Raw genomic sequence first — 27,391 nt, 5'->3', positions numbered from 1 at the left:
AAACATAGGACTTCTTAATGGCGAATGTATGTTGACTGTAGAGTAAATACCTGTTTCTTCTTTTTTTGAAAACATTACATTAAAAGCACTGCTTTAAAATGGGAAACTAGCTAATTAAAGAAGGAAAGGTATTTTTAGGATGTATGGAGGTCTCTGGTTACTGACATGATCATTCCACACTAACAAGTTGCAGCAGTTAATAACTGGAATAAGACCAGAAAGGATTAATAAGTAATGTACAACTCCATAGATTTAACACCATTTATACAAGTAAAGAATGGAAATGGTCCTCATTTAAGTTACTTATTCCCATGGGTCAGAACTTTTCTAATGAGATGGTTTCCCTCGGGGAACATGCATTCATCAAAATCAAAATGTACAGCAGAGATCTCTTGGTTTGATCAAAGACAGAAGGCAGAACAAGCGGCCTTCTGGTGTCCCACCAGCTGGGCTGCTGGGCCTCTTGGCAGCCCTCCCCAGAGCTGGCAGGAGCTGAGATCCTGAGCACACACAATCTGCCAGCACCCAGCTTGAAATTCTTCAGCACTGCTGGTTTCCAAGGCTAAGAGACCATGCAGGACATCAACGAGAGATTTCAGAATCTTTCTTTACACATGCAATTTGGTGATATTTGTTTTTCTTTCCAACTCAGAATGAAACCAAATTTAATTGACAGAGAATTACTCTTCTCTGGATAGCTCATTATTATCTATTTTACAGTAACTGCTAGTTGTGCTGAGATTGTACAGAACCCAGCTGTGGCCCTTTCCTCAAAGAGTTCATAGTCTGACTCAGAGCTCAACAGCATTCATTTTATTTCTACTTATTGTAGTTTGATTTTTTTAGGGCTGGAGAGAAAAGGTTTGTGTGTAGTTCTAACATCAGAGTCCTAGTCAATGCCTGTCAATAGGCAACTGTCTCAAATGCAGCTCTGTTATAATTTTAAATGTATCTGGTGAATACTGAGGTCTAGACATCCATGCACGTGGATGGGTCATGTATTCTCTTAAATGGTGCCATGATCTTCATGAATCCTATTTGATTGCCGTAGATGAGGCATATTTCATTTACTTTTGTCCAGATTACTTGGGGAGTCTGGCACTGAAAGGGCTTTACTTTTGTAATACCAGCATGAGAGTCACCTTTATCTGTTAGAGGAATAATAACTAGAGTGGCTTTACTATTTTTTTAAAATATACCACATAGGAAATGATACAATATTTATACATTTCATCTACCTAAGATATAGAATGTATGAGCTCAGTTTATGTAAGAGTTCAAGTATCAACTGAAGTACATTAGTGTTTGCGTAATACGGTGATTACTGGCAAGAAAGAGTCATGGCACATCCTTGTGAGATACACCAAAAGACCAGCATTAAAAGATGAAGCTAGTTTGAAATTATGCCCTTATCTGTCTAGATTCTTATATTCAGATGTGCAGCTAGTTCTACTCTATATGCTTGCTGCCCAGAGTCCAGAGGGGGCACAGCTCCACTTTCGTTTACTGTTCTTTATGTCAAAAGGCAATTCTGCCTGTTGTGAATAGTGCGGTCCTATTAAACCCAACTCCGAGAGTTCAGGGAGCAATGCCCAAGACTGAAGGAGGGTGAGCTGCAAGAGATGCTTGATGTCTTGAATATTAATCCAAATTCTGTTGAGTTTCATTTGAGTTCTTCTAAAAGAAAGGATAGTTGCATCTGCCTGGAGGCTGCCCTTATAGTTGAATAAAAAAGAATGTACTTGGATAGTATTTTTTTCAGTCAGAGTAAAATAACAAGCAGTTTGGCTACTTGTATTCCAACATCATTCCAAAGGACAGTAGTTCTGCTGTGAACTCATTCAGTGATAAAGGAGGACTGGAATCGGAACGAGTGCTTGGTCTCAGGGGTCAAAACCCATTAAAAGGTATTGAAAGAGAAACAAAAAATATATTCCTTTCCACATGGAGTCTCGTATTCTGTTTAATTTGTAATTACTTTTGACAGTTATTGTTCTTACTTCTGAGGCTACACGCACGTTTTGGAAACTAAAAATATAGGACTCTTCTGCCATCCAGTTTTCTTCCTTTCTTCTGTCTATAGCACTGCTGATAAAATATCTCTTGTCTGATATATCATAAACTTTGATTTAAAGGCTGGCTATTCAGCAGCTCCTACAGAAGAACTATCACCAGTTAGTCATAACTCCCCTGTAATGGGAGAATGTTATGGGGTGGGTGGCAAGGGAAAGCCCACCAGCATGTATTTGAATTGTTTGTGTTTGTATTACCTAGGAAGCAAATAGCAAACTTTACTGTTGCTGGTTTTGGTTTTTCATTTTACTTTCAAGATGTACACCTGATAAATTTGAAACTTTAAAAGAACTTATCCCATTTAATTTTATACTTTCTCAAAGTTGTTGGAGTGATAGTTCTGAAGACTAGCTCTGCTATTTAGACCCAAAACAGGTGCAGCCTTGAGGGTGGCAGGATATGCTGCCTAGTATTAATTCTATATCGTGAGTGATGTTTGGAAGGAATCATCTGTCTATGGAAGAAGGAAAGTAACTCAGCAGAGCTATTCAGCAACTGCACAACTCCAAGACCACTAAAAACAGTAAAGCCCTGTCTCCCAGGAGCTGAACAGACACTAACATGTCTTTCCCTTAGGTCAGTGAAGCACTCTAAACAGAAGTGTCTTTGGGGCATTACCATATAAAATGAAACTCACCATCTTTCCAAAAAATAGAAGGTTTTGGAATGCTTCTTTGTTTTCCAAGCATTGTTTATTTTCTATGTTGGATGTCAAGTGAAACCTTTGTTTTTTTGGACATTAGCAGCAGATTTACTTACTGTATGTCTCACAACTTGAATTTGTCAGAGAACTAGAATGGACTGTTCCTCAGGGGAAGGAGATCCGGGAGCTGAGGGTAGCAGCAAGACTGATAGGGCAGTGTACTTTCCAACACAGTCCCACAGTGCCTGAGAGCATGGTAGGTCTGGTGATGTTTACCAGGGTTCAGTCACCTCCCAACAATCACCAGACAAATCCACAGTGATGAAGCAGGTCTGAGGTTAAGCCAGAAAGTCAAGTCAGTGGGTGAGGATTACAATCAGAATCAGCAAGGAACGTACATACTTGCAGTGCGGTCTTTGCCTGAGCTAAGTGTGAGAGCCTGAGCTTAAATGCAGCTCCCAGGCAAAGAGGTGACCCCCAGAAGAGGTGTCTCATATCTTTCTCTGAAAGCTCTGTTCCCAGCAGCCTGATCCCAGCTTACATGATGCCCCATACCAGAGCTGGCCTCCAGCACAGGCAGCTAGCCCCTGAGCAGAGGGCAGAGGTTGCAGATCCTGGGAGTGCACTCAGCCCTGACAGAACTGAGCTCTGTCTCCTGGTTCTCAGTGCAGGAAGACTGCAAGGATTTTAGACCAGTTTTGGGAGTATTATATTGGTGATGCGGATTCATGATATAGATTCAGAAGTTGTATACTATTGCAAGCTGTTTCCTGTAGCATTTCACTAGCATATTATTTTCTATGTGTAGTCTAATGAAAAGGCATTCTTACATCTGTGTTAGAAACAGACGTGGACGTGGAAGAATTTGTCCTAGTGCAACTCCATTTTACACTGACAGATGCATTTTGAAGCATATGGTTTCAGAGTTGCACAACATTTCAGCTGTGGAGCATACCTTGGTTTTAATGAGTCATGCAGGTTTAAATTGAATTGTAGTGAAGTGTGAAATGTTTGTAGTGCCATGTGCAGTATAACAGTTATAGTTATGGTCCTTCCATCTCTAACATGAAGTGTGTTTAAGGATTTTCTAGGCTTTTTTATTGTTACTATGGATAGAAAAATAAGTATATCAAATGTGGTTATGAAATAACTGGTTGTTCAGTATAGCCGACTCTGAAGAGATGGCTGGGGTTGCCAGTTAAGACTTGTAATGATTTGTGTGTGTATGTGTGTGTCTGTGGTGGGACAGTTTAAAAACAATCTCTCTGTGTTGGTCAGTACAGTTAGCTCAGAAGCTGTGATAGTACCTTTCACTTCCCCCAGACCTGACCAAAGCTGGCATTTTTGGCAGTCTGCTTTTATACCATATCTGATCTTCTGGTAATAACTCCCATTTCCATAAGATTGTTAATTGTCTAAGGTTATGTAATGTAACCGAGTTAGCAAATGAATCCTGTGCCAATTAGATGGCTGTACTATTACTCCCAATTGTAATCTGTAGAGATAAGCTTCCAGCAAGCAGAATTTAGTTCTTGTATTCTCTCTAGTGCCATAATAATGAGGCAGTACAAAAAATATAGAAGTGGATTGGAGAACATGAGTAACCCACAACCCCCGACTCATAAGTCCCTTTAAAAGCCTGAGTACAATAGAGCACTTGGTAGCTAGAAAACATCTCAGAAAATATATTGCTGCAAGCAAGGTAGTTGCTGTATATCTGTTTTATTTATGTAGACTCTGTCTTTTGTGGGAGACAGTTCCCCATTAGTACATTTCAGTGAAGCTGATATTCAACAAAATACTTTAAGATTTCATATGTTCCATACTATGCAGCTATATTTCTTACAGTTTCAGTATTTTTCCCAGAGTTTACTAGAAAAAAGTGGTGGAACCTACACATATATACTTGTTTATGTGTGATATATAGGGAGCATGACAACCACCTACTCTTTTTGTCATGCTTCTCTTCAAATTTGTTGACACATCTAGTGTGTCCTGTTGTTGAGGAGCTATCACCTCACTGGTGGGCTATGTAATTCCTTTTTGCGTGCAGCCCAGAATATTGTCCATCTTTTCAGCTGTCATATCACATATTCAAGGACAGTTCTTATCTGCTGGGTGCTATTACCAGCTGTAGGAACTTTTTCATTATTTCCTTTGTAACAAACATTGTGTAAAAAGTGTCTTTGTGTCATTCTTTCTATTACTTTTTCAAATTAAACTTGGTCTTAAGTTGTACTCCTTTTTTCAGATAAGATTAGTTATATAAAAAATGATGTAATGTGTGAGTTTAGCGCTTAATAGTTGGTAAGAGATGGACAGCCTAGGAAGTAGGTATCATCTTCCTATTCACAGAAGAGATCGCTTTGTTTTAGTTCTTTTGTTCTCACTGGTGGTTTCAAAAACCCCTAATTAAATATCTTCTGCAATTTAGTTAAAGTGCTTCTCACCCCTTAATCAAGATCATCAATAAAATTATTGAAAGACTCATGGAAAGCCTTCCTAAAACAAATAAAATAAGCTTAGTCACAGGCACCTAATTTTTAGACTCAAAGCAGAAGGGTCCTCAATCAGGAATTGTTCATAATGAAAGTAGTTTCAGTGACAGCATTTTTCCTTCCAACAGTAAGCATTGATTCAGTGTTTCCACAGGGGCTCTAGCTCTCCAAAGTCCCATTTGGTAGCCTGGCTACTCAGCCTTCCTTTCAAGATGACCATGTTGCTTGGCACCCTACCACCCAGACCTTGATTCGCAGTGGGTAGTGGCATCACCAGAAAAGAACAAGGGGGAGAATGCCGTAAGGAGAATGAATTCCTTGCCAGGTGGAAATAATTTTTTTGTGGGGCTAGGAGCTAGAGAATAAATAATGTATAACTCAAATCTATTTAACATATTTTTTTTTTTATCACTGATTGTAAAATGTTATGGAGGAGTAAAGCTCTTTAGAAGCTTTCTGCTTCATGCATTTGGAGATGCTGATGACCAGTGCTTATAATCACAGCATCACTTCCAAATGATTGCTGGATGGCCATATTATGATATATTAGTGAAACAATTGTGATACCAAAGCAAAATAAAATAATTGAAATTTAGTTTGAAAAAAGATAATTTTGTTTACATCCATGTGGGATTTATTATTCACCAGAAATGAGGTAAGAGGTAGTATTCATTTATATAAATGTCAGGTATTGCTGGTTGTGAAAATTATGCTTCTATTTTGGCCAAGAAGTCACACTGGAAGATGACCCATTATGAATAAGAGGTTGAAAATACTTCTGGAGTGTTAGGGGAATGATTTAGGGTTGACATGTAAAAAACAAATTGAGAGCTGAAGCAGCAGTCCACCAGCAGAAGGGCTGCAGCACCACCTTTCATATACTCAAGACAGCGTAAATCTTCCAGGAGGCAAGCAGCTGCATTTTATACCAGCTGAAGCCTTTCTATTGTTTTCATATTCAGTTTGAGATACAATGAGCTATGCTAATTGAGTAGATGGCATTACAGCCTCCAATTAAAATGCCCCAGGACACTAAATCAATAGGGATTAAATCTGTGCATGAAAAATACCAATCTCATCGTACTGTCATATTTGAGAGGGTTTTTTTTCTTCAGGAATATAATGAGGTATATGAAGCTTTCTTGGACTTCTAATAGGGTCTGTCTTAAATTTTTTATTTGACTTTGTTATGTTTCGTCCTTCCTCGCGGGGGGGGGGGCGGGAGATCGTGGATGTTTGGAGGATGGGTTCTGAAACACGCTTCATTGTCGCTTCATTGTCCTCACTTGGGGAAAGGCTCCACAAGTTTTTCCAAGCACTATCAGCCTGCCAACGCAAGCTCGTTTCCGAGCCTTCACTGACACTGTGTGGCAGAGTTAGGAATAGCAATCGTTTTGCTTAAAACTTGATTCTGGCTGAAGAAAATGAAAGCGTCGGCGGTGGGGCGGATTTTACAAGAGTGGAATTACTTAATAACCATTAGAAAAACGGCTGCTCTTTGTGAAAGCTGACCTGCATGTATTAATTTTCAGCAAAGTTATTAACTGTAACTTTGAGAGGTTTTAAAAATAAAAACTAAAATACAGAAAATAATAAAATACACTGGGCAGGTAATTAGGTTTCCAGCAGTCAGGAAAATCATGCACAGTAGGAGCACGTTTCTCGTTTTCTTTTCTTTTTTTTTTTTTAATTCTGATCCTCTCTTCTTCAATGCCTGTGTTAATACCATTTTCCCACTTTCTTCCTCACTCCTGTTTATAGCTGAGAACATCAAGGGTTTCATAAAAGATTTGCATATAATGTTAAATCGAGGTTTTATTCAGAGCTATTTTTACTGTTTCACAGATTTTTTAGCAGAGGTGGGAAGAGCTCAATTTGAGCCACTACACTGTGTCCTAACTAAACAGACATCCTGTTAACTCTGTGGTGTCTCCCAAGTTTTTTAGGAAGACTGGTGCTGGCCTCATCTGTTTTATGTTTTTGGAGTGCTTTTTGGTAAAATACACTCCCAGTTGAGAATCTTTACTACCTGTCTCATCCTTGCTTCTCCAAGCTGAGTGGAAAGCCACAGCCCTCTGTTATTTCAGTATGGGTAGGCAGATGGCATTTCCCAGTCCACGGAGCTTCCTTTCTCTAGCATGTTTCTTTAGGGTTTAAATGGGAGCTGAGTGCCTCCACTTCTCTATAGAACCACCTGAGAAGAAAACGCATATTTAAAGGAGTGAGAGTGGAGAGTGCACAAAATTCTTTTGTTCTGAAACTTAACTAGTTGCAATCTATTCAGTGGCATAGTCAAACGATTTTGCATGCCTATAAAGTAACAGTTTAACACAGGCTAGAGCATCTTTCGTGATGATCTGCTAGATCGCTGGTATATCAGTGAAGCTGTTGTCCCAGACTACTGAATAACCTTGTCCTGTAGTAGACTCAGAAAGACATCGAGTCTGGAAGGAATAAGCTGAACTAACTTTCTGTCGTTTATACCATTCTGTCCTATTCAAATCACTTGTAGCAAATCCTCACAGCTCACTTTAGCCTTGCACTGGAAGAAAACATTGCCAATGCTTGTGCAGGTTGAAAAACAATACTGCAACCAGCAGAGGGCAGCGGGGGGGGGGGGGGGGGGGGGAAGCTGACCTGTTTTTAAAATACTTCAGAGGCTTTTTTACACGAACTTTTTTTTTTTATACATACATGGAAAAAGTTTCTGGCATACTTAATTATTATGGTAGTATATAAACGCTAATTAAGATGCTTTTGTGCTATGTGTCATATGGTCTATGCTGCAAAGAACAGATGAGGTCAAAAGGGGAAACAAACGGAAAAATCTAACATAACCAATTATCTTGCATTTCTATGCTTGTAAATTATTACTTTTTTCACCTTTCAAGTGCCTCTTGCCCCCGTTGATTAGAATTCAAAGGAATTCAGATCTTCTTTCTGTACGTTCGCTTTCCTGTATACTGCTACTCCCTGAGTAGCAAGGGGCATAGTCTTTTCTATTTCTCTGAGGAATAGCAGGTACTGGAGTTCATCTAAATTCCATCCATGTTAAGCCAGTGTGATCTGGTAGGCTTAGTACAGAGCTGGGAATTAGGAGTCCAAGTTTCTTATTCTGTCTCTGATTTACTGTATGGCCTTTAGCAACTTCTGTTCTGCACTTCACTTCCTTGCGTCAGAGATGAAAATGATAATATTTTCTTAGCTCTCTGGGGTGTCATGAGGTTTCATTTGCTCATACTGATAGAAAGCTTTGAACACAACATGCAAAATACTGTGAATTGATTTCTGATGCAGTTTGCTGCCAATGAGATTGACCTCACATTTGTTAACTTCATGGATTTGTTTTACCAGAAATAATGTTTATGTTCATGTGCTTTCCCCAGGTCAGCACAGGAACAGAGAATAGGCCTTGCCAAAGACCATACATATCTGCTTAAACTTTGTATCTTTAGGCACGGACATCCTCGGCTGAAAACAATGCACTGATCTGAATCAGGTAGAATGTAGGATGGTTGAAACCATAGCATGAGAATAAAGTATCCAAAATCTGAACTTTTAGAACAACATTTTATTTAACTTTTGCCTACAGAGTGATTTTGATAACTGCACACTGATCACAAAGACATGATCCAGTCTGAAGAGTGTCCAGAGAACAGCAACAAGGATGATTGCAGAGGTTCTAAAAATGACTGGGAGTAAAAGAGAGAGTTCTGAAGTTGTACAGTCTGAAAAGAAAACTGAGAAAAGATGTAACAATCTTTACATATGTGAAGCATTGCTGCGGGGAAAAACTATTCTTCATTCCTGCCTGTGTGCAGGAAAAAAAAAAAAAAAAAGTGATCTAAATATCAGTAAAAGAAAAATAGATTAGACATTAGAAGGGTTGGGTTTTTTTTAATAGGGAAGATAGCTAAACACTGCAGCACATTTAAGAGAGGCATGATATCTTCAAATATAACAGATTTTAAAATGTAAACTTGCCAACAAGGGCTTAGTGGTAGTCTTGCTGTAGTTGTGTTGGTCTAAAGACTTAAACAAGTCGTGGAATGAAGTAATATATTTTATTAGATCAACTGTTGCAGCTAGAAGATGGACACAAGCTTTCAGACATACCATCCTTCTTAGGATCTAAAGAAGTATCTGATCTCAAGATCTTACGTGCCTTAAAGTCTGTGTATTTTTTTTCCAGCTGTTTTAGCTAGTTTAATAAGAGAATGGCTTAACTCTAGCTGATTCCATTTTAGATTTGGACAACTCTTGAGGACCCTTCTAACTCTATTGTTTATCATTCTGTGATCTGTTTAATATATCTAAATTAAGCATAGTGCTATATCCTGACAGATTAAGGAGACTTCGAATCTTCATCCGGATTTGCATGATGAATGAATTACTATTTACTGGAGATGAACCTTTGATGTACAGTATGTTGTACTGTTTTGTTACAAGTATTGTGGTGCTTCTGAAAAATTTTGTGCATCAGTTTTTAAAGAGTTTTTGGTGTCTCAGTCGAAAACATTCAAAAGCTATTGATACAATCTCTCAGGGTTTCACTTTATAACAAAGTTATTAAAAAACTTATTTTTAGGCTAGTTTCTCAGACTCAGTTGTGACATTTTTAATGTCTAAGCTATGAATTTAGTGCAACCATGTTAAAGGACTGATTTGCCTTATTTCTAAAAGCTTTTCAAATTGAAAAAGAGGGAAAAGAAAAGATAAAAAACAAGCTTTAAAGGCACATCTTGTAAAGTCTGCTACATGCTGCTTTTGATTACAGTAATCAACATCAAATGCATTTTGCCCAGCAAAATATTTTATAAATTTATTGTTGTCTTGCTACAGTTTGCAAGATTCTGTGTGGTAGCAATTTCAATTAAGCATTACACGATTATAAAAAAAATACAAACTTTCACAAATGTAGATTTGTATTGCCATAGACTAGAGCCAATGGATTAAAACAGACATGAAGAAAGTTTTGTGAATAGGTAGTGAAGATAAGCTAGCAAGAAAACAAGCTGCTTTATATATCAGATTATTGCCCATTCTGTGGTCTGTGGAAAACTATTCTTTGTGTACTAGGATTCTCTCTACATGTACCCTCTTGTTTCCACTGTAAAAGTTAACACATGGTTATTACACTGAACTACATATTCAAAGGACATAAACATGTCCTTAACTCTGCAAAGGCCAGTGTTTTCCTGTTGAGTACTTCCCTAAGTCATTCCCATCTCACTAACTTTTCTTTCCAAATTCAGTTTGCATTGCAGTGTGGAAGAATCATCACATGCGGACAGTTACCAACTATTTCATAGTGAATCTTTCTCTGGCTGACATTCTGGTCACAATTACTTGTCTTCCAGCAACTTTAGTAGTGGACATCACAGAAACATGGTTCTTTGGGCAGCCCCTCTGCAAAGTGATTCCCTACTTACAGGTATAGTTTTACTGTGCTTGTGTACACATTACCCATGTTACAAAAAAGAGAAAGAGCAATAGCATCTTCCTAATAGTGATAATCCGATGGAATATCCCTGCTACTGAAGTAGATATCTCAATGTACATGCTGAGGATTAAAGGAGTGTTCCACTTATGAATATGTTTATACTTAATATTGTTCTTAGTCCATCTGATTGTTAGACTTGGGCAATACACTTTCTGGAACACTTGTCTGATGCTCTTCACTTTTTGTGATCTTTTTTAATAATTCATAAGGGATATAAAGAAATAAAAATGTCTCTAAATAGAATTACAGTCCTTTATACTCTGTGTGTGTGGACCTAAACAGCTACGCAAGTGTCCAGGACAGAGAATCCGAACTTCTGAAGGGAGTCTGGGCTTTCATATGTGTTTAGTGACTTTACATTCTTTAGAAGTAGTCAAAGTATCCAGGTTCACTGAGAGCTGATCAGATTGTCTGCCTTAAGCAATAACTGCCACCACACATTTACCAGCGGACTGAATTAGTTATGAGTTCATTTGCATCAAAATGATTGACAAATACCTTTTCTGGTATTCAAATAGCTGGTTAGATGAACTGACTGGGCATACTAGAATGACAAGTGCTTGGCCTTTCAGTCATTATAAATCATAAGAATTGAGCAGAGCTCTGAATGTATGCAGGTGATCAGCTCTGTGCTCCAGCACATTTTATATTTTGAGCAGATACCTGTATGGCTGAAGAGCCGCATTGTGTCATCTACTCAATAGAATCAAAATCACAAAACTTGTTTCAAAGCTTCCATTCTAGTGGAAGAAAATCTGAAGCAAAAGTGATCACCCAGTATACAGAGTAAAAGAATAAAACCAAAGTGATAGAATTTCCTGTGATGAATAGAAGGTAAAATGACTTAGTCTGGCTTAAGCTGATTGGTTGGGTTTTTTTAATGAGTCCTGCAAAAACTGAAAAGGCAAACTGATGATACTGGTATCCAAATACAGCATAGAAAACAAACAAAATTGTTCTACAAAGAAAAAAGGATCTAATTAGTTGTCTGATGTTTTAAAAGTAGTTTTTCAGATAAAGTTTTGCAAATTCTAAGTTGCATAAATTTGCTCTTTCAAAATCTGACCCTGCTACACCTATTCAGTTTGGGTAGCACCCTAATCTATGAATTGTCCTGTTGATTCTAGTGGGACTACAGCAGATGAGGGTATCTATTGTAATTCAGTAAGAAGTGATTTAAAAAGGAGTCTTTTCCTGGGAATAATTTCTGTTTAATAATTGCAGATAAAGAGCTGTGTTGAAAATAGAAATAATTTTTAAAACTCTGGAAAATTACAATAAATAATTTCTAAAGCTCTGAAAAAATTACGTTTACTTTACATTTACATATTTCCTTTTCTTTAGACAGTTTCAGTCTCTGTGTCTGTACTAACACTTAGCTGCATTGCTTTGGATCGATGGTACGCAATTTGTCACCCTTTGATGTTTAAAAGCACAGCCAAGCGAGCAAGGAACAGCATTATAATTATCTGGATTGTGTCCTGCATCATAATGATTCCTCAGGCTATTGTTATGGAGTGCAGCAGTGTGTTCCCAGGATTAGCCAACAAAACCACCTTGTTCACAGTATGTGATGAGCGTTGGGGAGGTGAGTGTGTCATTGACCATAAAGACTGAATTTGTACTGCTCTTATATAATAAAAATATGAGGACATATTAATATGCAGTCAGGTTGTATAAACATATCACAAAGTGTTCTTAATTGTATAAGCTTTCCTAGAACTACTGTTTTTCAAATACTGTGAAATCCTATTTTCTTTTGTATTGCTAAAACTTAGAAGTACATTTGAAACCAAGTTTAAATGACTGAGGCTGGCTTGTGTCTTGACCGTGTTAATGTTTCCCAGAGGGTAGAAATGTTCCCACCCTTAAATGCTTATGCTTGTGTAATTCTGTGATCGATGAACATTGCAGGTTTACAAAGACTTCAGTATTTAGCCTTAAGAATTAACTACATGAGAACAGAATTTCTGTTTACCTGATATATTGCTTTTGGTAATTGTTGATATTTCACTAGCCTTTATAGATATCTCCTGGGACTTCAATGCAAAATGCATGTCATCACAGAATTTATAGAGATGTCATTGATACGGTGAAGCAATTTAACCTACAATTTGAAATCTGTCATGGACAAGATCATTTGAATAACTTTGTAAACGTAATCAGTTACAAATGATTCTATTCAAGAAGTGTAATTCTGCCTTTTCAGATTAATTTTTAATCTACTTCTTCTGTATTTGAATTCAGCTGTAAGGAGCCATAAGGGTTGCCAGGGAGTAACTGCTTCTATTTTGTCTCCGTTCACAGCAAGTGGTGTTAGCCACCCACCCGAATGGTTACAACTCGACTCTGGTGGGCCTTGGCATGACTCCAGTGCTAATAGAGCATATGAGTTACATGCTGTGACTCTGACAGTGGATATAATGACCATCAGTAATACCATTATTCACACACAGGAAAATAAAGCCAAGTTTGCCAAAACATATAACTAAAAGGTGCCTGTTTAATAGCCTTGAATCAGAATAAAACACAATTAGATTCTCTCTCAGAGCTGTATCTGCAGAAGATTCCAGTCCTGTGAACAATTAAGATGAAATACAACTGGATCACCTGTACTTAATTATCATGATAAATTAGCTTAAGCAGCTTGAACTGCTAAGGGCTCTTCCATGTGCTCTTTTGGAAGTCCCTCCCCTGCTAACAGCCTCCGCAGGACCACCAGGGGATCAATGAGAAGACATTGGCTATCACATTCCTGGTTTTTATCTCCTTCATCCCAGCTAGTCCTCTGGGACAAGGCAAGGGGGCAGAGATGGCCATTAACTAGCTGGCTCTCATTGCAGACAAAGATGTGCTGTAAATTTGTAGGAAGCCTCTGTTAAACTATGAGTATCATACTTGCTGTTTCATTGGAGGGGGTACATCTGCTCTTTACTTCTAGTGTTCTTTCTTCATCTGTGAACAATTTTGTATCCCAGTCTGCTGCTGGATGTTGCAGAATTTATGTGACTATTTTCTTTCACAGCATTCACTCCAAGTACAATTTGTGTCCACTAATTTTGGCTGCAGATCTAATTATCCATGCCTTCATCACTTCAAGGTTAGATCTGCAGCAAAGATTCTTTTAATCAACCCAGGAAATTAAAATTATGTATTTAATTCAGTAGGGAGTCAAGAGAGCATTTCATCAGAGAAAGCAATGTCAAAATTTCCAGATCTGCATTGGCCACTTTGTGATTCCCAACAGGAAAGTGTTGCTTTCGAACTACAGGGTCCGTAGTAGCCTTGGAACTATTTTAAAGAGTGCCTCTCACTCAGTGCTATGATGAAGTAGATATGCCTGAGCTGAATCACCCATTATACAAAAGAAAAACAGCTACCACATGTGTTTGCAAGACTCTACTCCTACAGAGTGTATTTGTCCAAAATGGAATCTATTCATCTTCAGGTTATGCTGTGAGCCTTCACTTGGATGTCTGGAGAGGTAGAAAGGAGTATAACAAAGGCAAGTACTTGTGCATAGAATTAAGTTCTTTTTGTGTGTGGCTTCAGAAATGAAGTGTAAACACTCCAAAATTATTTTTGTTTTTGTTAATTTATACTGAGCATGAAATATAAATAGTTTTACATTAAACTTTTCTGAAATGGGAAGCTATTCATTCCACTGAAAGATATCAATCCTATTTTTATCCTGCTGCCTTTCTAATGAATTATTCTTCTAATGATAATGCACCATCATTGCTAGTTATTCTGCTGGTGCATTTTAGCTATCCATAAAAAATAATCCTCTCCACTTTCTAATAATAGCTTATCATAGTAACCCGAGAGAAGAACCTTTCTATGTGTTGTTACAAGTAGGTTGCTCAGATCATGGAATTACTTAGTAAATGTATAAACCATATATTATCAATGAGGATATATACACCTTAACATCCCTTTCAGGCTATGGAGAATAGAGTGTCATTAGCTACAAATAATTTCCATTCAACTGAAAATGTCTAAGAACATTGAGTTGGGCGAAACATAGAAGATGCAGTTTTTCTACTGAAAACCAGGGTTTAAAATCACAAAAGCCCCCCAAACAGAAGAACAAAAGAACATGGATAATAGGGCAGCAGTTTTAAAAGACTGGTGAGCCTTGAGGCCAGAAGGAGGAAGAAAGAGCTAATATTTTCAAGTAAAATATTTGCATTTTTGTTGGATATAATTTTTCTTTTTTTGACTATGGGAATATCGAGGGTCAAAGAAAACCAACTAGGAGGTTGAAGGAGAAAGAAATTCATGTTCCTATGAATAAGCTATATTTGCAAAGAAAAAGTGAAGATGTAGATAATTGCCCACACTCAAGAGACCCTAAGCAAATTCTATAGAAGAGTCAGTTTAGAGGAAAGGGGTTATATTTGGGTGTTTACTGCTTGTTTAGAACTGCATATAATTAATGCTGTCTAAAATTAGGGTATGTCTGATGAAATCTTTACAGAGCATCATGTACACTCTATGTCCCAAGGATGTTAAACTGTGAATTTTCAAGGTTGGGACTGCAAAAAGGGGGTGCTTAATGAAACTTTCCAAAGTGTTTTGGAAGTCTATTCTAATTCTGGGAACTCAGAGCCACTGAAACATGAGGTGCTATGGAGTACTAACGGGAAACCGTGTCCAGGAAAATGTCAGAGATGCCAAAGCAGGAGACAGCACTGTACCCTTACCCAGACCTAGGTCCAGCTGCTGAAATCCATACAAGTCTGATGAGTCTCTGGAAGGAAGGTCTGATCAGCACTGTGACACTTGGGCTCCTTAACGGTGAACAAATAGTGGCCACCCTGACTAATAAGATTTCAAACATGCTGTTGGAGGGCTGCCAGTGACTGCAAATGGAGCAATAGTTCAGCCTAAAACAGGGCTCAATTTCTTTTTAATTGCTTCTGGCATTCCTGAATATAAAATTCATTGCCAATTCTAGGCTGAGGGTTTTTCATTTCGAGTACTGTCTAATAACAATATTTTATTTGGGAATGCAGAAGGATCCAACATGTGATCTATGCAGACTCACTTAAGGAGCCAGTGTTGGCCACGGTTCTATAATAGTCTGTAATTGCTGTGTGCTGAATTTGATGATAAAGCGCCAAAATAAAAGAAACATATATTAAAATTAGTTCACCATGTGTTCAAGTCAGCTAAATACATTCTCATAGAGCTGCTCGTGAAACAAGTGTTAGCCAAAGTGCATTAGCCAAACCCTTTGCAAATGATAAAAAAAAATGGAGATAATATTTTCCCAAAACTACATGGTTGAATGGAAACAAAGGGAAGACTTTGTGTTACATTTCCTCTTAGACTACTCATAAAATAGTATAAAACCATATTGTCTTAATTCTGGAAAACAAAAAGCTGTAAATTGCATTATTACATGAAGGCTTATACATCCTGTTTATCAGTATTCAAAATTTAAGGAAGAACTTGTGGGACATTTTAATGCACAAAGAAGTCAAAATATTGCTAATACTAAAATTGTGCTTGGTGTTATTGTGAATTGATAACTCAAGCATAATATATCAGGTTTAAAAATATAATTTTACTATTAGCTAACTTTAAGTACTCCGACATAGGAACATAGTTTGGAAAGGACTGTGTTGTGTGGTGGAATTTTCTCTACTATGGGCACCCACTACCTAACATCCCAATTTATTAAGCTTTATTCTAAAAGTATACTCTTCTAGCTGCATTGCTTCTTCATGTTGGTAACTCCAAAACCTCACAGGTATCTTCCTGAGAATAGGGAACCTGGGAACTCTCTACTAATGCTTAACTTGATAGTCTTCTTGTTTTTCACTGTTCGTAGGGAAGCTATCACGAATACCTATTTCATTATGCACCTATGGCTTAAGGGAATATTTAATTTGGTAGACATATCAAAACCTTTTGAGTCTGGGTTGTTTTCAGTTTGTATACATATGTATGTGTATACATGTATGTATATATGTATTTACACAAATATAGTCAAATTCTGTCAAAAATCCAGAAGCTGTAGTTTCAATCTTCTACCTTCGTGCTTCATTGAACAACAATCTGGGACTGGAACACAGTGCTGAGAAAGAAGGCTTTAGAAAAGTTTAAAATTTGTTTAATAACCCCTCCAGCAGACAGAAGAAGGCTTGCTTTAGCATACTGATCCTTTATCAGGTGGTATAATCATACTGTGACTGGTGCTGAGTAGGAACACCGATCTCACCCCAGTTCAATCCCCCATTTTTGTTTTTTGTCCCCTTCTCTCTTTTCAGTAAAATAGCAGCCAGTGATGTGAGAATCATTAATTTCTTCTTAAAGAGACAATTACTTCAGCTAAGGACGATCTCCCCCTGTCTTGAAGGCCATTAAGTGACCATGGAAGGCAAAGACACTTTTCCCCTCTTCTGCTTGGCAGTAAGAGGTTCAGTAGTTCCAGCAGGGCAGCTGATATATCACCAGGACCATGGACTGATTGATGTTCGCATTCAAGGAGCCTGGAACTCACTCACTTGATAAATGAACAGTATCCCAAACCAGCCCTTCCTCCTTCTTGTTGCTGTGATTGTCAGACAGCTTTAAAGCTTTTCTCTGGCTTGAGAGAGATCTAAACAGAGTCATGCTTCTTAGCGAAATGTTCTGCAAAGGGCTTTGCCCTGGGTGGAGGAGGGACAGGTTTCCTTTGATGTTTAGCAGCTGGCACTTTCCAGGTGGCTAAACTTCAAAGGCAAGTGTTAGGATCTTCCTCCAACCTGGTCCGTCAGTTCTTTGTAGATAGCTAGGCTCATGTAACGTTTCGCTTTACTTGGAATGCTAAATTGGAAGCCATAAACTCCAGATGGCCTTTTAAATATGTACTGTCCTTCTACCTGAAAGGGGCCTGGCTGCCTGCAGAGCATAGAGGAGGCAGGTGGCACCTCCTTCTGAGCAGAAAGAATGTACTTTCAGCTCTGACCTCCCATGATCCCAGTAAGTCATGTTACTCCAGTTTCTCCTTAATCTCTCCACCTGTGAAGCATGCATGTCGGTATTTCCCTGTCTGACAGGACTGCTGTGAGGCTGCGTTTTCTGGAATGCAAAACCAAGTCTGAGATCATCAGTCAATATACAAACCCAGGTTATCACCAATTATAAAAAATCTGCCCCAAATGGTCTGCCTCCCTCAGGGACATTGACAAGAGCTAGTAGCTACAGCTGCTAGTTAAGAGTTGGTAAGCTGGTTTGCTACAGGATCTTAGAGCAAGTAAGGAGCCAAATGCTGCTCATCTGAATTTTCTGAACCCTGATCCATCAAAGCTGTTAGATGTCAATGGCAACGTCTCTATTCCCTTTACTACCAATGAACATGGGCTGGATTTTGCTATAGCAAGTTTCTGAATACTGAAATACTGAAGTTTTTCTGACTGGTGAACCAGCTGGCACTTTCCTGCCCAACACTGAGTGTGATATTACTCAGGTCTGGGTTTGAGTGTGAGCCTGGATTTAACTTGATGGTGTACTCCTTCCTGATATGAGAGTTATGGGCTAAGTCTTTGTATCTCCTTGTCTAATCAAACTCTTGGGGATTCTCCTGACATACAAAGGTACCTCTTGTTTAATAGGGTCCACAGTCTCAGTCACTTTAAGAAGCAGAAAATAAGTTTGACTCACCAATGTTTTGATCTCATGCTACTTTTTCTTTCTTTTTTTTTTTTTCTAATGCTACTTTGTCTTTCTTTTTTTTTTTTTTTTTTTTTTTAATCAAAACTACAATACAAAACATCAGGAGTTTCAGTTGCAGATCTTATCATCCTGAAGCATTCGGAAATTCTGGAAGTTAACATCAACATTCCTTCTTTAGCCAAATTATGATGCTTAGGATTATGGTGCAATCTGCTCACAGAGTGCACACTTTCTCTTCATAATGTTCATGCCTTTTCTGAGGCCATCCATAAATGTTAAGTTGTAATTAATATCAACATTTGGTAATACCAAACTCTCCTCTCATCAGCATCCCGTGTGCTCTAGTCTACAGTCTCTGTAGGTGAGAAACTTCAATTTACTCAGAGATACGTAGTAGCCTTTGCAGAATTGAAACTAAAGACAGTTACACAATCTGTTAAATACATCAAAGATGAGGTAGGTTGGATAATTAGCTATTGTTAGATAATGAAATTTTCTGTCTTTCACTGATTTAATAAAAAGCAAAACTTCTTAAGACTTCATACCTAAAGTAATAATGTGATATGAAAGCAGTAATGTGATATAAGAGATGCTTGAGATAAAAGCGTGTTTATAATAGAAACAGAATGTATATAGAAGTGTTTAAAAAAATCAGTCCTCACCATAATATTATTGGATACATCTTCCATTATAACCTATTATGTTTGAAAAACACATGCATATCTATATGAATAATTTGGCTTAAAGTGATTTTGAAACGTATGCGTATTTAAATGCACTTTTCCTTTTTGAATTCTCTTTCCAGCTGAGGTTTACCCCAAAATGTATCACACATGTTTTTTTTTGGTGACATACATGGCCCCACTGTGTCTTATGGTGTTGGCCTATTTGCAAATATTTCGAAAGCTGTGGTGTCGCCAGGTAAGTCATTTAACATTATTTGCTTGCTGTTGTGACTATATGCAGATTCCTATGTACAACCTTCTCTATATGCTCCATGTTGTCACCTAGGGCTTGGATTTTTACATGCAGCACTATTACCAGGTTCAGTGACATTGCTGGCTTACGGCCACCTTGGATAGGCACTAAGACACATTAAAAAATGAAGGCAGTCAGGCTGAATGTAAACCCCTTCTTGCTCATGTCTTTGAAAGGCTTAGAGGGAGAGAGAGAGAGAAAAAGTCAACAGAAGGATTGATTATAGGCAGAAGAAAGATCTCTCCCATTGTATCTAAAATGCTTACCAAAATACCTCAGGTGACCTTATTTATATCGCTAACACCTCCTGTAGCAGTCAAAAGTTAGGATTGACCTTCTTGTTTTGTTAGTAGTTTGTACAAGTTTTCATTTTTATTTTTTGTTCTACAAAGTCTCAGGTTCATAGCAGGTCCAATCTAAACAAAAGTTAGACTAGAAAGTCCAGCTATCAGAACTGGAGACTGGAATTGCCTGATGTGAAGTGGGTTGTTATCAGTAACATTTGATGTGAATTATTGACATATAATTGGTATGATTTCTAATGTGAACATCTGTTTTTTCAAGCTTCAAATTAAAAATACAGGAAATACTAAAGAAAAATCCACAAGCAAGCAAGCACACAAAGAACGTTTGAATTGAAGTGGCAAAAATTATGAGATTTTTTTTTAGGAACATTTTTCCCCCTCCAACAATTTGAAGTGGTACCAGCTTGAGAACTATTTTCTGGGTGTGAACTCTCTGCTGTCTTCTGCTGTCTGGGATTTATAAACTCATCCCATTGAAGACATGATGCAAGATACTCTCTCTCCTGTCCTCTCAAATGGCTCTAACAAGGACATTTCCATCATGATATGGGCATGGATCATTTTTCTCTCACTGTTATGTCTGATACCATCCAAATTTGAGACTTTCTTGTCCAGGGATAATATCTGCCACATCAGGAGCATTTTTCATGCAGTTCAAATTGATCCATCAGAGAAGTCACAAGTAGACTTTAGATTTCTAAATATACATGTTAAAAGTAAAAGTCAAATCTTACCCTGACAAAACATACCTTTTGCAAATAACTAAAATACAGGAAAAACTAAATCCACTTTAAGGCATTTTGTTATCATCCATACATCTTATCAGTAATTATTCTCACTTCTAATCAAGTTAGGTTAAACCAGAGTTGCAGTTTATCTTGATGTTTATCTTTAAATTATTATTTTTGCTTTTCATTTCTTACTTTTATAAGATTAAATAACAAGATAGTTTGAAGGTAAAATTTAACCTTTACAATTTGAGGAGACTCTTCACCAGAACAAAGGCTTTGCTCTGTTAGTTTTGAAATTAAGTTCAGTCTAACATAGCTCTGCGATGCTCTGCATTGATGAATAGTTATCGGTCCAGTAACACCCAATGACCTTATCACCATGTTCCTTCTTAGCCTTCTCTTCTGTACTTCCTTTGCAATCTACCTATTCTCTCAAACTCCATTAAGTTAATGCAAATAAATTGTTCTTAACCTGTACATAGCTTGAAAATTCTGGTTCAGATTCAGAGCAGAAGTTGAATGACTGGAAACCACCCTGTTTTGTTGGGGGTTTTCCCCCCAATTATATTAACAGGACAATTTCTTCTTCACAATATTTCTTCTCCCTATACATCTTGCATGCTGACAAGGTTAGGATGATCCTTTTTTTTCGGTGGCAAAAAGACAAATACTGCTGCAGGCTTAGTGCTATCAATGATGCGAAATTACAGATGTCTCTTTTCCTAGCATAGATAATAGTACTATGTGTAAGAGGCTGCACTAAGTGAAATTAAAACCACTGCCCGTCTTTTATCAACTGTGACTTGGCTGTAGACATCAGGCATTTTTCTAAGTGCAACAGGTGTGCCATAATCAGCCATGCAGAGCAAATGAATACAGCGGTCCAAATGTATTATTTGATAATAGTTTCAATTAAGAAATCATGCTGTTTACCAGAACTTCAGTTAAATATAGTGATTCTATTGCAAGGTACAATAAGCCTTCCAGATTGAAGATAGGAAAAAGCACAGCAAACAGATGCGTTCTATGCCTTACACTTTTTCTGAAGGTTCTTTTTTAAAATGGAGTGTGTTGTGCATACAAATTTTCAGATGACTAAAGGTGAGGTAGATTTACAAGCTATCCTTACCATACTTACGCAATAGCTCTTAAAGTTACTGATTGTGTCTTTCAAGCAGATCTTTGAATATATCTTTACAATGTTTGAAATCATGATTCATCTTTGTAAAGACAAGAACAATCATGCCACAAATACCAGGGATTTTGAGTAATTTATTTTAATTATTAGCAAGGAAGTAGTGACTTAGAAGGCTATGGTCTCTTGCAGATTTTAAGTAGATTAAAAGTAACTTCTGAACAAATATATAGAACTGAATGGACTTATGATGAAAGTGTTGATATATAATTTGTATTAAGTTCCATACTGTATGCTTCGATTTACTGATGTCCAAATGCACTGACAATAAAGTCTATTCATACTAATAACTAGGAACCCTACCTCTTTTCATCTTGGCAGCTGAAATGTACCCTTCCAATCTTTGGAAGTTGTTATTACATTTGGAGAGATTTACCCTTGATAATAATTTGATGGGATAGAGGAAAGGTGTATAAGAAAATAACTGCAGCTTTTAATACCTGTTTGGACACAGCTAATGGGCTTTTAGTGAATCATTGGAATTACTCAAATTGTCCACAATTATCTCTATAACTGATTTGTTACTGAAAAGCAAATGTATGCATTATGCTGGCATGTGTATACTTGTACATACTGAAGCATAGAATCATAGAATCATTTAGGTTGGAAAAGATCCTTAAGGTCATTGAGTCCAGCCGTAAACCTAACACTGCCAAGTCCACCATTAAACCATGTCCCTAAACACCATGTCTACACATCTTTTAAATATCTCCAGGGATGGTGACTCAACCACTTCCTTGGGCAGCCTGTTCCAATTCTTGATAACCCATTCGGTGAAGAATTTTTTCCTAATACCCAATCTAAACGTCCCCTAGCACAACTTGAGGCCATTTACTCTCGTCCTATCACTTGTAATACATGTATGTGTGCTTACATAAATGCATATTTCTAAGTGTTTCTGTATACACACACACACTTCTAAAGTGTTATTCTCCTTAGATGGCACTGGTTCAGCTATGTGTCTGTGGGTACATAGTTCTTTTTTTTTCCTGATAAAATTCTTGCTTTATTATTGCCTATTGGTGTAACAGTAACAAGGGAAAATAGGGCTCTTTAGAAAAGTTCTCAATACAAACTCCTGAAGATTAGCAATTTAATATATAGTACAGTGTGATTATACATTGTATACAGTGCTACCTTTGATCACCTCTTGCTATTAAAGACTGCTTAAATGCCAGAAAAGACCATTCTACCTGCACACGTAGGTACAATCTATGTACACAGTCATGTCTAACATTTCTCTAGAAGTAGCCGTTCACAATTTTGAGCCAAGATAATGTTTCTCTTCATCTAAATTGCATCTAGATACCGTGAAACCTGGTCACTGATTTCTTCAGGTGAATCTTTGGCATAATCAGGAGGAGAGATTTGTCTGAATTTCTCTACTTCCACCTCCAGTTCTTGCTACAATATGGTAACTCAGTATGACTGAAAAGGAGAGAAAAGCTTCTGCTTCAAAGTTAGAAGAACAGAATATCAAAGTACCCTGATAATCCACAATCAGAACCTTAGACAGCATATTATCTCAGTAGTGCATCGCAAAGACACGTTGCAGGAGTACACCCCAAGCTAAGTAGGGTAAATCCCTTGCAGTAGGACAAGCATGTCCACGTAGGAAACTGATACTGCTGATCTCAGCTAAATGAGTGGGAACCCAAAGTAGAAGTAAGTGCAAGGAGGTTTTTTGCTTTATGTCCTTAGACATATTAGTAAAAAATAAATGTTAGAATGTATCCCCCATTCTGCTTCATTGATTTCCTGTTCATTACAACACAACTTTGACAAAACATTCCAATAGTTGTAAATCAGGTTTGATGGTGCACATAAATGCTAAATTATGGGCTTGCCTGTGCAAGGAAGCTATTCACCAAAAAAAAAAAAACCAAAACCCAACATAATAGCTATTCTAGAATAATTCTGAATGTGCATGCATTTATTTTAGAATAAGCATTCCCATTTTAGCTTACTTTTTTCTGAAAAAATATCAAAAATTTCATTCTTTTCTGTCAGTTTGTGTGGATAAACCCTAATTTTTAAAATGTTACAAGAGACAATTTGAATTTTTCAGATACTTTTACAAATGAATTATTTTGCACTTATGAGACTATTCACCCCACAGACAATTGCACTACACATGAATAAATTTCTGTTTCTACCCAAAAGGTTTTCACAATGTATAACACTGAAAACATTATAAATGTCATTGTAATAGAGTTCTCTGAGAAAGTCCTTGCCATCTGTAGTCTTTCACATTTGGCTACAGGCAATAAATAATTTTGAAGGACTGAAGCAAAATTGCTTTATTTGTCTTGGCTTATGTGAGGGCACAGAGAACAAAAACCGAGATTTATTTTTTTTTATGGTGCTACATCTACCCATTTCAAGGTGTCTGACTAACCTAATTCTTCCTATGTCTTGGCACTCTTCCATGTTTCCCCTCTATTCATCACAGTATATACATTCAGTTTTGAAGAGCTTTGCAAGGAGATTCACACTTCAGCTGTGATTTCTTTAGCTGCTTCATTGTCATCTAGATTGCATATTTGGAAGTTTTATGGCACTTAAAACTACGTAGGCTTTAAATCCTTGCCTTCCAATGCTGAAAAGCTGTTTAGTATCTTAAATTAGCAACATATTAATGGGAAAAACTACTCTGCCATACAATAAAACATTTAATATAGAACTTCATAGCAACATAATTGCAGCAATAGGGTTGGTAAGTGTGATAGTCTAAAGACACAAGCAAGGCAAGATATGTGAAAACTAAAGACAATTTTAATACACCAGTTCATATATTTGGATAAACACAAATTTTTATGCAATCCTTTGTGTCTGAAATTGAGTTTGTTTCTTGCAGCTACATCAGTTAATTTAATAAAGAAACTACTTCTCCCTGCAAGCTTACATTGTATATGTCAAATGTCTATTTTTCTTCTTATAGCTACCCACCGTGCTAGTTTTTAAAAGTGCCCCTTATTTTGTCTTCTTAGATCCCAGGAACTTCATCTGTTGTTCAGAAAAAATGGAAGCCTCTGCAGTCCTCAGCACAGCCCCGAGGTCTGGGACAATCAACAAAATCAAAGATTAGTGCTGTGGCAGCTGAAATAAAACAGATTCGTGCAAGAAGAAAAACAGCACGTATGCTAATGGTTGTCCTCCTGGTTTTTGCACTTTGCTATCTGCCAATTAGCATACTCAATGTCTTGAAAAGGTAAAGTTTATCCCCAAATGTAAACACTTGGTAAAGCTTTCTCTCTAAAAACAATTTTCTGTTACGAGATTCCTGTTATTCTGGCAGATACTTTTGAAGGACAAGATTACTTATTTCACAAAAGAAATGGAAAAAAAATCATACAGTTGCAAGAAAAACCTATCTGTATTACATAAACTAAAGGCCAGATTGTGGAATCCTTATTAGCAAGCTTTTCCTCATGAAAATGATCTAGCCTATCTCCTCATTAAAACCTGTCATTTACATGGGATTACAGCTCATTTACTGTAAGTGCGCCCATGGAAGTGCATTTACCTAAAGCAGCAGCTGAAGGTTAACAGGAGAGTGTAGTGTTATGTTTTCGCCCCGAGGGCTGTGAAATGCTGGGTTCAAACCCAAGCCCCATCATGTACAATTTTGAGACCTTAGCCTAACCCTTCAGTTTGCCTATGAAGCTATGTTTTACTTTTTTACCCTTTTCTCTTCTGTTCATTTGAGACATAATTGTGTATACACTTGGTTTTTGTACCATGCCTGACAGGCTAAAGCTTTGGTATAGTTATCATGAGCCCTCTGTAATACCAATAAATAATGACATATAGCAGAAGATTTGAATATCCAAAAAAATAACCAGCCTGTTATTGGTGCTTGAGGAACATTTTAGTTTTTAAGGAATAGTTTCAAGTTGAATATGAAGGCTTAAATGCATCCCACTCAATTCTGGCACTTTTCTGAGGCCTAATTTAAGTACTTTTCATCCTTAAGTCCCTTGGTAGGCAGTGTGGAGAGAAACGTATTCCCAGAAGGCAGTTCAGGCAACCTACAATCTGAGCCACAGGGAAACTACACAAGCTGCCTCGACTACAATAGCAGAGTAGGCCCATAGTTAGATTTTTCACTTAAATGTCAAAAGTTAGGTCTAAGGAATCTGGGCAAAGCAGATTTCTCTGGAGGACAGAAGCTGCCACTGTGGCCTCTGGTTTTGGGCCAGTTCAGTGCCTTTTCAATTCCAGACACCCTGTTTATTGGAGAGTGGCCCTAGAGCCGGGAACCTCAATGACATGAATAGGTCAAAAGCAACTTTTCCCATCTTCTCATGTCTTATCTGACACCACCTGACTTTGGTTACTTAGCAGAAAAATCATGCATCTGCACCATTGCGAAGTAAAGTACTGATCTCTGTTGTGCTAAACCACCAAGACAGCAGGCTGAGGGATGGGGAGAAGACTTAATTCTCTCAAGAAAGTAAGCACTGTTGAATCAGCTTTTCTGTGATACTGCAAATAGGCCATGAGAGATAAAATTAGGCTAGATGTTGCCAAATCTTTTTATATGATTTCTCATGTTGCCGTCTTTCAGGTTTGCTTTTCTTTTTCTGTAGGGTTTTTGGGATGTTTAATCATGCCGATGACAGAGAAACTGTATACGCCTGGTTCACATTCTCACACTGGCTTGTATATGCAAACAGTGCAGCCAATCCTATTATTTATAACTTCCTTAGTGGTAAGTTACAGTTACCTAGAATTCAAGTTTAATGTATAGTTTGAATGTAATGAGCCATAACAAGTAAGATTAATGACTGTGTAACATCAGCCCAGCTCCTCCAGTGGGAGATAGATCCTCTTCTTGGAACAAGTATCCTGTTACCTTCAGGCTATCTACCTACAACTAAACCGTGCCAGGGCCTGAATCCAAGTGCCTGGATTTGACTGTCCATGCCATTAATTTGGTAAAGTCCCTGGCATGACTTTGATCTGAAACAATTACCATTCCCCTAAACACTCCCCGGATACTATCTGGGAGGTAGCATAGGCCAGGGGCTGGCCACAGCTGGCATTTTATATGCAGGTATTGGGTTTTGGAAGCTGCGAGTCTTTTAATAGTACTTGCATGACCAGACTGTGTCAACTGGATTTAAGGCCAAAGAACCAGCCAGGATGCTGTTTACTTACTAGTATAGATTTGTCTTAGTTTCTGTTTTTCTTATTTAGCTATGGACAGCAGAATCAGGACTTAAACTGGTGATATTACAGCTAAATATAGGAGGCAAAAGTCTATTGATCCTCACTACACATTTGCCCACTGTAGTTTTTTGTGGTGTGTAGTGTGAGGATGATCTGAACAATTTACTGAGCCCCAAAAGCAGACTAATGGGCTGTTGAACACTTTGAATCTTCTTTTAAAATGTATTCAAGATGAAATACAAATTAGCCATGCCTTCTCATTTCACATGTCAAGTAATGATTCAGTCATTTAAGCCTACTATTACTCAATTACTTGTTTTTATTAGATATGTTATTAATCAACAGACTATCCATGGCATGATTTCATAAATCATTCTAGTTTATCCATTCTGTCTAGCCAAGAATAACTTAGGCTTCATACCACGCCTCACATATCTTCTTATAAAGGTTATATTTTTTCTGTCTTTCTCCAAGATGTTGAAACAGTGATTTCCTACTTCTGCATTAGAAGAATATCTGGGTGTGTCGGGTTAATTTTGCTTTAGATAGCTTCTTTTTTCTAACCTATAAAGTTTGATGAAACACAGTTTATAGTACAGTTTTGTTCATGAGTGTTTTTTGTGGT

General features: G+C 37.6%; 1 protein-coding gene across 1 annotated transcript in view; it reads left to right on the top strand.

The window, feature by feature from the left end:
• HCRTR2 (hypocretin receptor 2) overlaps positions 1–27,391 on the top strand; it is a 34,195-nt gene that overhangs the window by 3,693 nt on the left and 3,111 nt on the right. The window contains exons 2-6 of the mRNA XM_074820790.1: positions 10,470–10,648; positions 12,062–12,305; positions 19,188–19,303; positions 24,582–24,802; positions 26,184–26,305. Coding sequence (XP_074676891.1) covers positions 10,470–10,648; positions 12,062–12,305; positions 19,188–19,303; positions 24,582–24,802; positions 26,184–26,305 — 882 coding nt within the window. The remainder of the gene's footprint in view (positions 1–10,469; positions 10,649–12,061; positions 12,306–19,187; positions 19,304–24,581; positions 24,803–26,183; positions 26,306–27,391) is intronic.

Source organism: Strix aluco, chromosome 3, assembly GCF_031877795.1.
Source record: "Strix aluco isolate bStrAlu1 chromosome 3, bStrAlu1.hap1, whole genome shotgun sequence".
Taxonomy (NCBI): Eukaryota; Metazoa; Chordata; class Aves; order Strigiformes; family Strigidae; genus Strix; species Strix aluco.
Note: the sequence above shows the minus strand (reverse complement) of the source record. Positions and strands in the feature narration are given on the sequence as shown.